Below are 12,775 nucleotides of genomic sequence, written 5' to 3' on the forward strand. Positions count from 1 at the left end.
CTGCCACTCTCTCTCTCCCTCTTTTCCTCTCTCTCCCTGTCCTATCCCATGTACTTCTCCCCCCAACCGGTCAAGGCGGATGGCCGTCCTTCCAGAGTCTAGGGTCCGCCCCACGGTTTCTTCCTGAAGAGGGAGTTCTTGAACTTCTCTCCATGCGAGGGAGTTTTTCCTGGCCACTGTTGCTTGTTACACCTGCTTGCTTTGGAAGGGTTTAGTTGGGTCCTGTTGTACTCTATCATTGTAAGAGCGCTTTGAGATGTTTGTTGATGTGATTTAGCGCTTTACAAATAAAATTGAATTGAATTGAATTGCATTTACTGGACGAGTCAGGCTGTCTGGAAAAGACAAAAGCCATACAAAGCAGATCAGCGTGGACTGTGGGGGGTCTCTCTGTTCAGGGTGAAGAGAAGGATGAAAGCCGAGACCAGCCGGAGCAGAGCCCCCGGGCCGAGCGGGCCGGAACCTCCACCCCCCCCAATCCCGGCGGCAAAGCCCGCCGCACCCCGGGAGCTGGCCCCCCCAACCCAGCCGCCGCTCCCCGGACCAGCCCCTCCCCCAGACCAGGAAGAGCGAAGGCAGTCGCAGGACAGTCAACTCTCCACCCCCAGGAGCCTCATACCCACCACCCACACTCCTGCCCCATGAACCCCCCCCCCCCCCCCGATAGACACCCTCACCCTCACCCCCACACAGACACACGCTCAGTCTCACACTCACACACTCGAGGGGAGAGTGAAGCCTCCCGCCCCCCCAGGCCGCCAGCCGGGCCCCCACCCGGCCACCGCGAGATCCCATTCTCCAATAATCCAACCGCGAATAGGGAGGGAGAAACGCACCCCAGCCCCCCCACGAGCTCCATGCCTGAGCAAGCGCCCCCCCCGAATTCCAGCGGTACTCACCCCGGGTCGGGGTGAGACCTCAGCGGGAGGTGCTGGGGGCAGCCCCATCTCCTGCACCCCCCACCCTGTGGAGTGTTGGATGCATGTAGGCATGTATCTTTGTGTTTTGAAGAGGTGGATGCAATGTGTGTGTCTATGGTGCGGTTTAAATTTGGGGGGTAGCGGGGCCCGGGCGTTCTACCGCTGACAAGCGGCAGAACCCCTGCGTGACTAAGTGTGGTTAAAATTGTGGGTGGTGCAAAGTCGGGGACTTGACCGCAGTTAAGTAGCCTGGACCCCCCACCCTAGGCACCGCCCCACTGTTCCCTATTGTAGAGGGAAGTAAGGTGAGGTAGGGGGGTTGTGAGGGAGGGAGGTCCCCCCGTCGCTAGGACCTTGGCCCAGCTGGACCCCCCGCGCTGCTCCACCCCACCACAGAGCGGCCGGCCTAAAACCCGGGGATCAACACCCCCCCCCCCCGACAAGGCGCCGCAATAGGACTCGGGCTAGAAGCCCCCGCCCCCACCCCACCCAATGGCCAGAAAGCAGAGTGTAAGGCCCGGCTGGAGGCCAGCGGTCAGGGAGTAGGAACTGTCCTGCTGAAAAAGATTTTTTTTTGCACCTGGCTGACGTCACTGCCGAATTTTCTTCTTGTTCTTCCGACTTCAAAAAGAGAGTATGCAGGGGCCTTTATTGTTTGTACTTTTAAGTCCAGTAGGTGTCACTAGAGATTTATATCAGTTAGTTATTAGTCTTGTGCTCTAGTAAAATGGTGTTTACTTTGCATCCTGTTTTGATTTAAGATGTTCTGAAGGCAGTTTGTTATTAAAATTCTGTGGTCCATTAGTCTGATGATTGGTACTTTGTTGTTGTTGTAGGACCCCCCCCCCCACACACACACACACATTGGAGAAAAACAAATAAAACAACCTTGTAAAAAGCGAGTTTTGTTCTTAAAAATGGCACATTTATTGCTACAATACTGTTTTATACACAACAGTTGTCAATATCTACTTTCTATATAAAAAATAGGAAAGTGGAGGCACTTTGAGGACGAGGCGTTGTCCCCAAACATGAGAGAAGACGCTCAACTGGCGAGGAACAGACTCACGAAGAGACGAGTGGTCGTCCTCAGCACTGATCTTCACAAGGAGAAGGAAGGAGAGAAGAACGGACTGGTGCACATCTTTATCAGCTGGCAGGCAGGAATCATACAGACCATGGAAAACTAACTGGAAGCAGACTTCAGGTTGTGGCACCTCTCTGAGGAGGACCTACTGGAAACTTCTCCACGGAGCAGAGCCGTGTTCAGGCACTGAGTGACCCTCACCCAAACCCCCAAACACCCGCTCACAAAGTAATCCCATTACCACGGGCCTGACGGGGAGAACTGAGAAACAGAAACCAAGATCACAACATGTGACGCTACAGCCAGAAGTTATTGTCATTTCTAACATTTCTAAAGACCTGGCACCAAATCAAACAGCTCACTTTTGTTCCTGGAATCTAAACAGTCGTTTTACACTTCAACACCGTAAAAAAACAAGCAAATAACAAATGAAAAAGCAAAAGTCTCACAACTATATTACAAAGTAAAAAATACAAAACAGAAAACAATGATATATGAATTCTATATGAGGAAGATCTTTAGAACAGGCTCAACCATGGTTCAAAACCAGAAAAATACCAAGAAAAAGCTCAGCAGAGCAACTTAACACGGCAACAGGTTGCAGCAACGCCCTGTTCCCTCAATACTGGTTCTTCTGTCACGTGCTGCACTCACACCCAGGAGTCAAGTGACCAGGTGAGTAAGTTGAGTCAAGTGACCAGGTGAGTAAATTGAGTCAAGTGACCAGGTGGCCAGATGAGTCAAGTGACCAGGTGAGTCAGGTGACCAGATGAGTCAAGTGACCAGGTGAGTCAGGTGACCAGGTGAGTAAGTTGAGTCAAGTGACCAGGTGAGTCAGGTGACCAGGTGAGTAAGTTGAGTCAAGTGACCAGGTGAGTCAGGTGGCCAGATGAGTCATGTGACCAGGTGAGTCAGGTGACCAGGTGAGTCAGATGACCAGGTGATTAAGTTGAGTCAGGTGACCAGGTGAGTCAGGTGACTAGGTGGGTCAGCTGGCCAGATGAGTCAGGTGATTAAGTTGAGTCGGGTGACCAGGTGATTAAGTTGAGACAGGTGACCAGGTGAGTCAGGTGACCAGGTGATTAAGTTGAGTCAGGTGGGTCAGATGACCAGGTGGGTCAGATGGCCAGGTGAGTCAGGTGCGTCAGATGACCAGGTGATTACGTTGAGTCAGGTGGGTCAGATGACCAGGTGAGTCAGGTGGGTCAGATGACCAGGTGATTAAGTTGTCAGGTGACCAGGTGAGTCAGGTGACCAGGTGGGTCAGATGACCAGGTGAGTCAGGTGGGTCAGATGGCCAGGTGAGTCAGGTGATTAAGTTGAGCCGGGTGACCAGGTGGGTCAGATGGCCAGGTGACCAGATGGGTCAGATGGCCAGGTGACCAGGTGAGTCAGATGACCAGGTGAGTCAAGTGGGTCAGATGGCCAGGTGAGTCAGGTGATTTAGTTGAGACGGGTGACCAGGTGAGTCAGGTGGGTCAGATGACCAGGTGATTAAGTTGAGTCAGGTGACTCCTGCGGTGGCGTTCTCCATCTCTTTCACACACACTTGCATGGCAGTGACAGTAACTGGGATCCAGTTGAAGCAGAAGCTTCCAGAAGCAGGAGTCGACTCTCCGTCTCCTAACAAACGTTAAGTGGAACACAGAACTCCTCCTCCTGCAGAATGTAAGACCTTATTTTCTGACGGGAATGCCAATAATTTTCCAACAATACGATCCTGTGCTCAAAGTCTTGATTTGCTCCCAACGTGTGAGACGTCCTGGAGAAGTCCTGATGTGAACCTCTGGCTGTTTTCAAGATGCAGGAATCTTCTGTGTCCCAGCTGTGCTTGTTATCAGTGTGTTTATGATCTGGAATGAGGCCAGTGTGTGTTTTCACACAGCGACATGCTTGACAGTGATTATTAAGGCCACATGATCGAAGGGCTGCACAATCAAACTGCAAGAGAAAAAAAACAACAGTTAATAGAAGTTTGTTTTTCAAACCCATTTTCCCCTTTTTAGTGTGTTTTGTTTCCTGGTTAAAGTCAATTTAAAGTGGTTTTGGTTAAACATGACTCCCAGGTCAGGGTCCAGGGAGACACGCTGGTGAAGCTGGTCTGTGATTGGGCGGTGGTCCTGAGGAAGTCCTCGGGGACGCTGCGAGGACTCACTGACCTGAGCGTTACATATGGCTCACAGGGTTGTGTCCATCTCCTCCCAGAGCCGGGTGCCCCCCGCCCAGCTGCAGCGGGGGGTCCACGCCTGACACCTTGTCCTCTTCCCTCCTCTTCAGGCAGGCGGCTTTCGGGTTCAGATTACGCTCTGAGAAAGGAAACAAAGGGCGTCCATCAGGAAAACTACAGGCAGCAGAACGGCACTGACGTTATGAAGGTGGACCATGAAAGAAAGAAGACAAAAGGAGAGAAACAGCAGAAGGAGAAGAAGGAACTGCAGGGATCTGGCAGAAAATCAGGGCTGTACTTCAAGCTTCTCCCGTTGTTATTATTTTAATTTGAAGGTAAAGAAAAAGCAGGACTGGAGCCACACAGCAGGTTGGAGGAGAATCAGAGAAGGGATTTTTGGGAGGTGAATAACTTCCGCTGTGATCTTGATGCGACCTTTGACCTCCTGGTCTGACCTACCTCGGACCTGCTTCTCCAGGCCCAGTATGACCTGCACGGCCTGCTGCAGGATGATCAGCTTGGTCTGGGCCTTGTCGCTCTGCAGGTGGACCTGACACATCCTGCCCAGCTCTCTGAAGGCCTCGTTTATGTCGCGAACACGCACTCTCTCCCTAGCGTTGTTAGCTAGGCGGCGCTCGCGCTCCCTCTGCTCCTTCTCCTCAGCCGTCAGGTTCTCGTCGCTCACCGAGACAAGGCTGCAGCTGGAGAAGTGAGGTTGGAGGGGCTGGTTAACAAACCCAGATCAACCATCAGATCTCTCCTCACCGTAATTTAACTTCATGATTCCCTCACAGAGTCGTCACATTATCACTGATGTTAACAAGATGAAACCAGAGGAGATCCTGAAGATCTCAGTGGAGTGAGGCTGCTGTGGGTTCGAGCTCCAAACTTTAGTGTATATGCTAGAAAAAAAGGAACTCGTTCCTCATCAGTCCAAATGTGAAGTGTTTCGACTGATAGTTAAAGACGGGACCAGGATGCACCCCAGATAAGATCTTTTGGGGGGTCACTTGGGTCCAGGATGGAAGTCGAGGGGATCTGGTGACTATCCTGGAGAATGAGAGCAGTTATGAGAAGTGAGACAGAGGGAGAGAGAGGAAGCAACACCCTCTGCCAAATGCAGTACACAAAAAGAGCTGGACAGGAGGAAACCAGCCAACCAAGTGTTAAATACATCAGCTGGAGATGTATTTATCTGAGTGAGCAGAGCATGTCGCTGCTGCCGTCCGGACGCGGGGCGAGTGGAGGTGAACAAAGGGTTAAAGGTTTAATGTTGGAGAGGATAAAACATGCAGCAGAGAGATGAAGGTCTGTTAATACGCTGACAACACAAAGCAAAACTTTCATGCTGTAAACACAAGAGAACAAAACACCAAGTGCCTTCACATCTTCACATCTTCACAGCAGCAGGAAGAGCAGAAGCAGCGGAATGCAGAAAGTGTTAATGTGGCCAGAGAGGCAGACAGAGAGGCGCTCGGTTCTGTGAGCAGACAGGAGATGAGCATGTCCTCAACAACAGTCACACAGCTTCACTTCCTGATCCACATCTCTGCGTCTTCAACAGCTTCTGAAACAACCGTGGAGTAAAATGACGGCCCAGGCTCGTCTCATTTAAAGTGTTCCATGTTGGATTGGCATCTTTTCACAGCTGAAGGTGTTTTACACACCTGCATCTGGCTTGAGCCTGTAGAATGTAAACTGGATCAGACCAGAGAAAACAAGGAATTCTGATGTAAAAATACTGACCTAATGACACGAATGATGAGGTCTTTAAGGTAAGTCATTTGATATTTGGGGCATTGGATGTGGTGGAAATGGAAGCGGTGTGAGTGTTTTCCTTCATAAAGAGACCTTCCTCCCCCTCCTCCTCCTCCTCCTTCCTCCCTGGACTCCCACTGACCTCGGACTTGCTGCTCCAGGTTGAGAATTACGTTAACGGCCTGTTGCAGTATGATCAATTTGGTTTGGGGTTTCTCAGGGCTCAGATGGAGCTGAACCATGTGGCCCAGCTCCTTAAAAGCCTCGTTGATGTCCCGCACACGCAGCCGCTCGCGGGTGTTGTTCGCCAACCTCCGAACTTTCTCCCGCTCAACCTTAAGCTCCACTGGCAGATCTTCATCATCTTCCTCATCATCATCCAGACTAGTGAAGATGAGGAGGAAAGGAAACAACAACAGTATAGGTACAGTTTACTGGTTTACTAACACATGATGAGTTACCGTTTCTACCAAATCAGAGAAAAACTCAACATTAAATGAATTTAAGCACTAAAAAGGTGCAGTTTTCTGCGAGAAGTAACTTTTTGCAGCCAGTCTGTCCTCTCGTTATGTACTAGCATGTGATAAATCCTCCCTCGATGTGGGTTCATATATGATGATTAAGTTAAAAAAAGCCAGTACTAATAATTAAATTGTAATAAGTAACAAGTGTGTACCTGATCACCAGAGGAGAGATTACATATCAGAAAGTGTTTCTGTTGTTAATGGATTATTACATACTGTATCATTTTATCATAATCTGGATGAATGTTAAAGTTGTAGGTGACAAGCGTTTGGTTTTTATCCAGAACATAGGAATCCTTTTCCATCACTGCTTCTCTAAACCTGATAACTTTGTGAAATTGCCAAAGAAATGATCATTGAACGACTGTCTGGGGTAACGTGATGAATCTAAAGGTGTAGTGAGACTGTGGACACCTTGTTTGAAGACGGGCCTTCATGTCTTTCCTCTCATCCTCAGATTTGTCCGTGATGGAGCAATTCTCATCCTCCTCCTTCTCCTCGCGTTTGATGGCAGCACCGCTCAGACGGTTACTGGACAGACCTGCAGACGAAGGTAAAATAATTCAGCAAAGAGTCTAAAAAAAATTCAAACAGCCAAAAGTGCAGCTATTTAATAATCCACTGATACACTGGATCACCTGCGGGCCACTGTGTGTTTTCACACTGACTTCACTCTGAAAGCCCTCATCATCTTCACACAGACCCTCCTGCACCCCCTGTCCACCACGAAACCCCCAAACACAGAACATCCAGACTCTTCTGAACATACCTGTTCTGTCTGGCTTCCCCCTCATAACAGCCAACTTTCAGATTTTAATAAGGGTTTTAATATAAAGTTACCATGAGAGACCAAAAGGCCCTTTACAGATATGCATCACTATCTATCAAGATGATAACAAAGCAAAGACCTTGAGGGGTCTCACCTGTAAAGCCTTCAGGCTGTGAGCCGGACTGAGATCCAGGTCCGTGGTGAGCATGAACCAGACCGCCACCAGAGGGCAGACCGACAGAATCCTCGTGGTGACTGGATGCCTTCAAGACAACAACCAGCAGGAGAGGCAGGGGTGTGTGAGCAGCACTGCAACTGTGATATAAACTGTGAGCTGTAGTGGTGATCACCTGTCCGGAGAGGCGGCTGGCCAGGCCCAGCGCTGCGTTACTGAAGGCTGCTGGTAAACCCAGACCAGCAGACAGCAGACTCTGCATCTCAGCCAGTGCGGGCCCACCGTGCCCGCCAGCGTGCCGCTGCAGAACGTTGATGGCTTCATCCAGGCGGTCCTCCAGTTTACTCTGCTGCACAAACCCAGTGGTTGATGAGACAAAGTAATGCTTGAACGGTTCTGTCGCCATGTGGTGCAGAAAATAGTGACTAACAGACTCACCATGGAATGAAAACCTTCAAAGTTAGGAGAAGGAGTGGCCTGGCCAGAGGACCGAGTCCACTGTGAGGCTGAGCCTAACAGGACAAAGGGTCAACGGTGAGACAAACTGGGCCAGACTGATGTAACTGAGCTCTGCTTGAGGCTCTCTACACTTCTGTTCTGCTGCTGCTCACTAAAACCTCTGCACTGTCTTCCTCTCAGATTTTAGCACAGCAGTCACGTCTTCTAATGCTTTTCTGTTTGCTGCTACTTTTCATGTAAAAGACTTCATCATTTGGTGCTGGTCAACTGGAAACTGATCAGATGATTGTTTCATGTCCAGAGTACAATAAATATACTGCAAACAAATTGATTTTAGTCAAGAACAAAGTCTCATGGCAGTTTTGTAAACAGGACATTAAAGCATCAAGACTGTGTTTTGTCAAGTTAAATCAAACCTGAGATTGAAGGTGAAAGAAACCAAATCAGTGAAACCAAACCAGGGATTCTGAATGTGGAACACATGAGGTCGGGTACGAAATTATGAAATGAAATACACTTTATTTTTCACGAAGTATTTGCGCACCCCCCATCCCTGTAGGCTGTACCTCCTCTCCATGTGGTCGGCGCCTTAGGATGGTGTTTTCTTTCCTGGCTCATCAGTGACGAGACATTCTTACATCTGTTTTTATATATTTTGATATGGGCAGTGGGGGTTGTTGGTGGGTGTGACTTGAAGTTACTCTGCCTACATTTGCTGAGTTAGCTTTATGATAGAATAAAGTTTTAAAGGTAGAAATTAGGGATGCACTGATACCAGTATCGGTTCGATACCAGGCATGAGTACTCTTACTCGTAAAAGTGCCACCGATACCACGAGACCCGATACCGCTTTACGGCAGCGGGCGTGTTTAGACCTACTAGGGCTGCCGTAGTTGAGACGAACACAAGGCATTGTGGGTATTGTACTGTGTGTGTGTGTGTGTGTGTGTGTGTGTGTTCGGTGTGGACATAAATAAAGGTTAATCGGCTACTTCCGTATCCTTGTGTAGGAAGATACACTGAAGACATTACAGTGCGGTTTACGGCATGTCGCTGCAAGGCACAGTGAGGAGGCACGGTAAGGAGGCACAGTGAGGAGGAACAGTGAGGAGGCACGGTGAGGAGGCACAGTGAGGAGGAACAGTGAGGAGGCACGGTGAGGAGGCACAGTGAGGAGGCACGGTAAGGAGGCACAGTGAGGAGGAACAGTGAGGAGGCACGGTGAGGAGGCACAGTGAGGAGGCACAGTGAGGAGGCACAGTGAGGAGGCACGGTGAGGAGGCACAGTGAGGAGGCACGGTGAGGAGGCACAGTGAGGAGGCATGTCACTGCACGCTAAGGAGGCACATCTCGGTGGGCAATGAGGGGCAGTTAACTCCCCCGCCTCACAGCCGGTGGAAAGCAGGACATGGAACTCAGTTCCTGAGATGAACACTTGTATTTATTTGCCAGGTAGTTTTATGTACAGCTTCGTGTCGACTCGCTCCATAGCACCTCGCTCTCTCAGGCACACTGGTCAAGCTAGTAGAGTGTCTGTTAAAGGGCCACGCACACAATGGTTTCTAACAGTGCCACTTAAAAAACAATTATTTTAAGTAAATTTAAGTACTCGGTATCGGTATCAGTGAGTACTCAAATGCAAGTACTCATACACTATTTGTTTTGGGAAAAAAAGTGTTATCGGTGCATCCCTAGTAGAAATAAAGTGCAGTGATATTTCTGCATGAAGCTGAAAAAGCAAAAGACAACAGCAGGAAGTTGACCTTTGACCTGCAAATCCAGGAGGTGAAACGAAAGCAGAGATTTTTTAGTAGAAGTGAAAACTTCTTCCAAACGATCTGAGAGACACACTGGTCATGCAGCTTTAATGAGCTCTTTCCCAGGCACAAATGTTGACAGAAGTTTCCAGATGCTTCACCAAGCTTTTTCTGCAGATGCTGAACACAGCGGTCAACCAAGGAACCAACCAATGGAAAAAAGTTAAAGCGATTGAGAATTGGTCTTGAAATTCAAACAGCCATTGGTTCAGCCTTGGCACCGGGCTGGAGAATCCTGGAGAATCCATCTCCAGTCAGAAAAGCTCCTCCAACTCAGGTCAAAGCCAAGCCGACAGCGATGCTCTCCAGTGACACGTCAACATAATTGCGATGTTTGACTGTGACAGAATTAGCCTGAATGTTACCAGGATGTCTGTGGGTTTGGTCTGGGATTCCTTGAATGTGGACCATACAGAGGCAAGACATTATCTTAAATTATCTTAAGAGAAGAGAGAATGAAGGAGTCCTGAACCAGATCTCACATTCAATGTGGGATTATACAAGGAGCGTTGAGTGCTGTGGTGAAGTATTCAGCACTGCCTGCTGCTCAGGCCCTTCCTGTGGAGTCAGCATGTTCTCCCTGAGCGCAGAAGCACTTTCTCTGGCTGCTTTGGCTTCTTCAGCCCAAAGATGAGCCGTATGTTCACTAGGAGACTGTGTGGGTGTGTGTTAGGGATTATTGATATAAACAAATACAAAATACTGACTGCATCAATCCACGCACAGCGCGCTCATATCTGCATGTCAACATATCTGTCAAATCCGATGAAGCCTACTATTAGATCCCGCCCACTCAGTAGATGTGTGTGTGTGTGACTGTGAGCTGGGATTTTAAGTTGATAGAATAATGGGAACATGCAAGAGGAATAGAGATGGTGGAAAAATAAAATAAAAGGCCAAAGTATGAACTTGATCCATACATACAAAGGAATGTCTCTCCTAATTCTGAGATTCACTCAAACTGTGACAGCAACAGTAATCCATGAGCACATGCATGCATTCAAACACAAATAGGGAAATGACCCCACCCTCCTTTATTTTTACTGTATTTTTCCTTCCTCTCTCATAAGTTATATTTGGTTGGTGTGTCTGAGTGAAAGATCAAGTGAAGGTTAAGCCTTCTTTATATTTACAGCATGTCCAGGTTGAATAATGAGAAGAAAAGTTTGAATAAATGCAACATGAGCAGTGTTTGAATCTTATTTTGAATAGGTGAGACAGTTCAACCAACTGACCTCAAATCAGATGACAGGAGAGAGTGTGACATGCCAAACTTATCTGGGCACTATGAAAACAGCTCAGCCTGAACTCTTTGACACGCGTGGAGAAACCCCCTCAATCAGAAGGAAATGTTCCTATGAATGGCAGCTTATCAACGGACATTATGATCCGTCTGTGTTTCTAAATTAAACAGGTATTTTAAAGTGCTCCATGTGAAGTGAGTCAAAGAGATGGAGGGATAAATTCAACACTGATAATTCACACCCTCAGAAGCTATCATGTGTAATTTGTCTTTTCTAAATGTCCCTTCGTGAACCAGCTTTCACTTTTTGGTTTAATAAAGAAGAACAAATGTTAAAAATCAAAAGTTCAGTGTGGTTTACAATTTCTACAAAGTGTGAATACATCCATTATTTATGAAGTTTAACCATGTGTTAATTCCACTTTTACCCCAACAGATGGCGCTAATCCATCCGAAGATCAGTCATAATAGAAAAACAAGACATTCTCTTATCACAGGAAAGACCCTGGACTGGACAGATCACGGTAGAAAACATCAGGCTGACCTTGAGGCATGAGGAAAACACAAGTCCACATATTCAGTTACCTGATATGGCCTGAGGAGAGCCGGAGGGAGTGGAGGGCGACGGAGGGAAAGCACTGCTGTTCGGGTCTGAAGGATAGATCTGAAAAAACAACTTTCCTTAGTTCATTCATAGAACTTTTCCACCAGAAAGAAGCAGGTTCTAGTTCAGGGCCAGTACCAGGGCCAGTTCTTAAATGAACCGGTTCTTTTTCCACCGTTAACGGAGCCAGTGAGAGCCACGTCATTGTGTCACTCCAAAATGTGATACGTCACTGATTTCACCAACTTCACACTGACAGCGCTCGTAGAAGAACCAGGAGACGGACTGTACCAGTGGTTTGGTCCGGGTCGCTCCATCTAGTCTGACCTGAACCTCTGATGAAAACATTGAGTCTCCTCGTCACTCTGTTGGGGTTTTATCACGTCCGTCTTGTTTTAGTCCAGAGCCCCAGAGTGGCCATAGAGAAAATAATAATAATAATACTAATAATAATAATAATAATAATAATAATAATAATAGTAATAATAACATGAATGAGTTTGGGTCTTATTTTTCACCATTCCAACATTCCATAGTGACTTTCTGCTCCTTTCACTTTATTTCTGGACGAGTCTGAATCAAAAGCTTCAACATGGAGGAATAGAGGTGTAGAATGATAGAACGCTGCTCTACAGCCGTTTCCATGGTAACCTAGGTAAACACTCTGATTAAAGTTCTCTTTCACATGAAGCCATTAAAAGGCTCATTTTAGCTCTAAAAACTCCAGCTTTCATTTCCAGTAGTTTGTAGTTTGTTTAGTAGTTCCTGAGAAACCAGAAGTCTGGCTTCATAAACTTATTATATTATGACTTATTATAAACGAGTTATATTTATTTTTTCTCTATAACCACTCCAGGGCTCCGTGTTCGCTGTAATTGTCAGAATTCTGGTTCAGAATCTCTTCGCCTTGTAGGTAGCGATAACTCCGCCCCCAGCTGATGACGTGTCAGATCCCCCTCTAGCCCAGCAACGAAGTGGGGCCAGCGTAGCAGCAGTTTAGCCCCTGTGTGGTCGGGGCTTTGGTGGTGGAAAGACAAAGAACTGGTGCTAAGCCTGGCCCTGGACCAGAACTAGAACCTGGTTGTTTCCGGTAGAAAAGCCCCCTCAGTAAAATGAAACAGAGTAATGTGTCCAGGAAGAGATGCTTACAGATGCCAGAGCTTTTCCGATCTCATCACCTGAACTTCCAGGAACGGTGCTCCGATGAGCTGAAAAAACGCCACACAAAAGCTTTATTCAATACGTCTAACGG

At 47.8% G+C, this 12,775-nt stretch overlaps 1 protein-coding gene across 11 annotated transcripts in view; it reads right to left on the minus strand.

Moving 5' to 3' along the window:
• Positions 1-1,813: 1,813 nt before the first annotated feature.
• tcf3a (transcription factor 3a) overlaps positions 1,814-12,775 on the minus strand; it is a 46,302-nt gene continuing 35,340 nt past the window's right edge. For 8 of the 11 annotated variants that reach the window (XM_080463405.1, XM_080463407.1, XM_080463413.1 and 5 more), the window contains 9 exons: positions 12,673-12,731; positions 11,505-11,583; positions 7,839-7,912; positions 7,576-7,749; positions 7,380-7,488; positions 6,871-6,997; positions 6,075-6,316; positions 4,167-4,313; positions 1,814-3,948 (listed from right to left, as the gene is read on the minus strand). In XM_080463405.1, coding sequence (XP_080319531.1) covers positions 4,174-4,313; positions 6,075-6,316; positions 6,871-6,997; positions 7,380-7,488; positions 7,576-7,749; positions 7,839-7,912; positions 11,505-11,583; positions 12,673-12,731 — 1,004 coding nt within the window. In that variant the 3' untranslated portion in view covers positions 1,814-3,948; positions 4,167-4,173. The remainder of the gene's footprint in view (positions 3,949-4,166; positions 4,314-6,074; positions 6,317-6,870; positions 6,998-7,379; positions 7,489-7,575; positions 7,750-7,838; positions 7,913-11,504; positions 11,584-12,672; positions 12,732-12,775) is intronic. The other 3 variants (XM_080463414.1, XM_080463412.1, XM_080463410.1) reach the window with 1 other exon arrangement.

This window comes from Lipophrys pholis, assembly GCF_963383615.2.
Source record: "Lipophrys pholis genome assembly, chromosome: 1".
Taxonomy (NCBI): Eukaryota; Metazoa; Chordata; class Actinopteri; order Blenniiformes; family Blenniidae; genus Lipophrys; species Lipophrys pholis.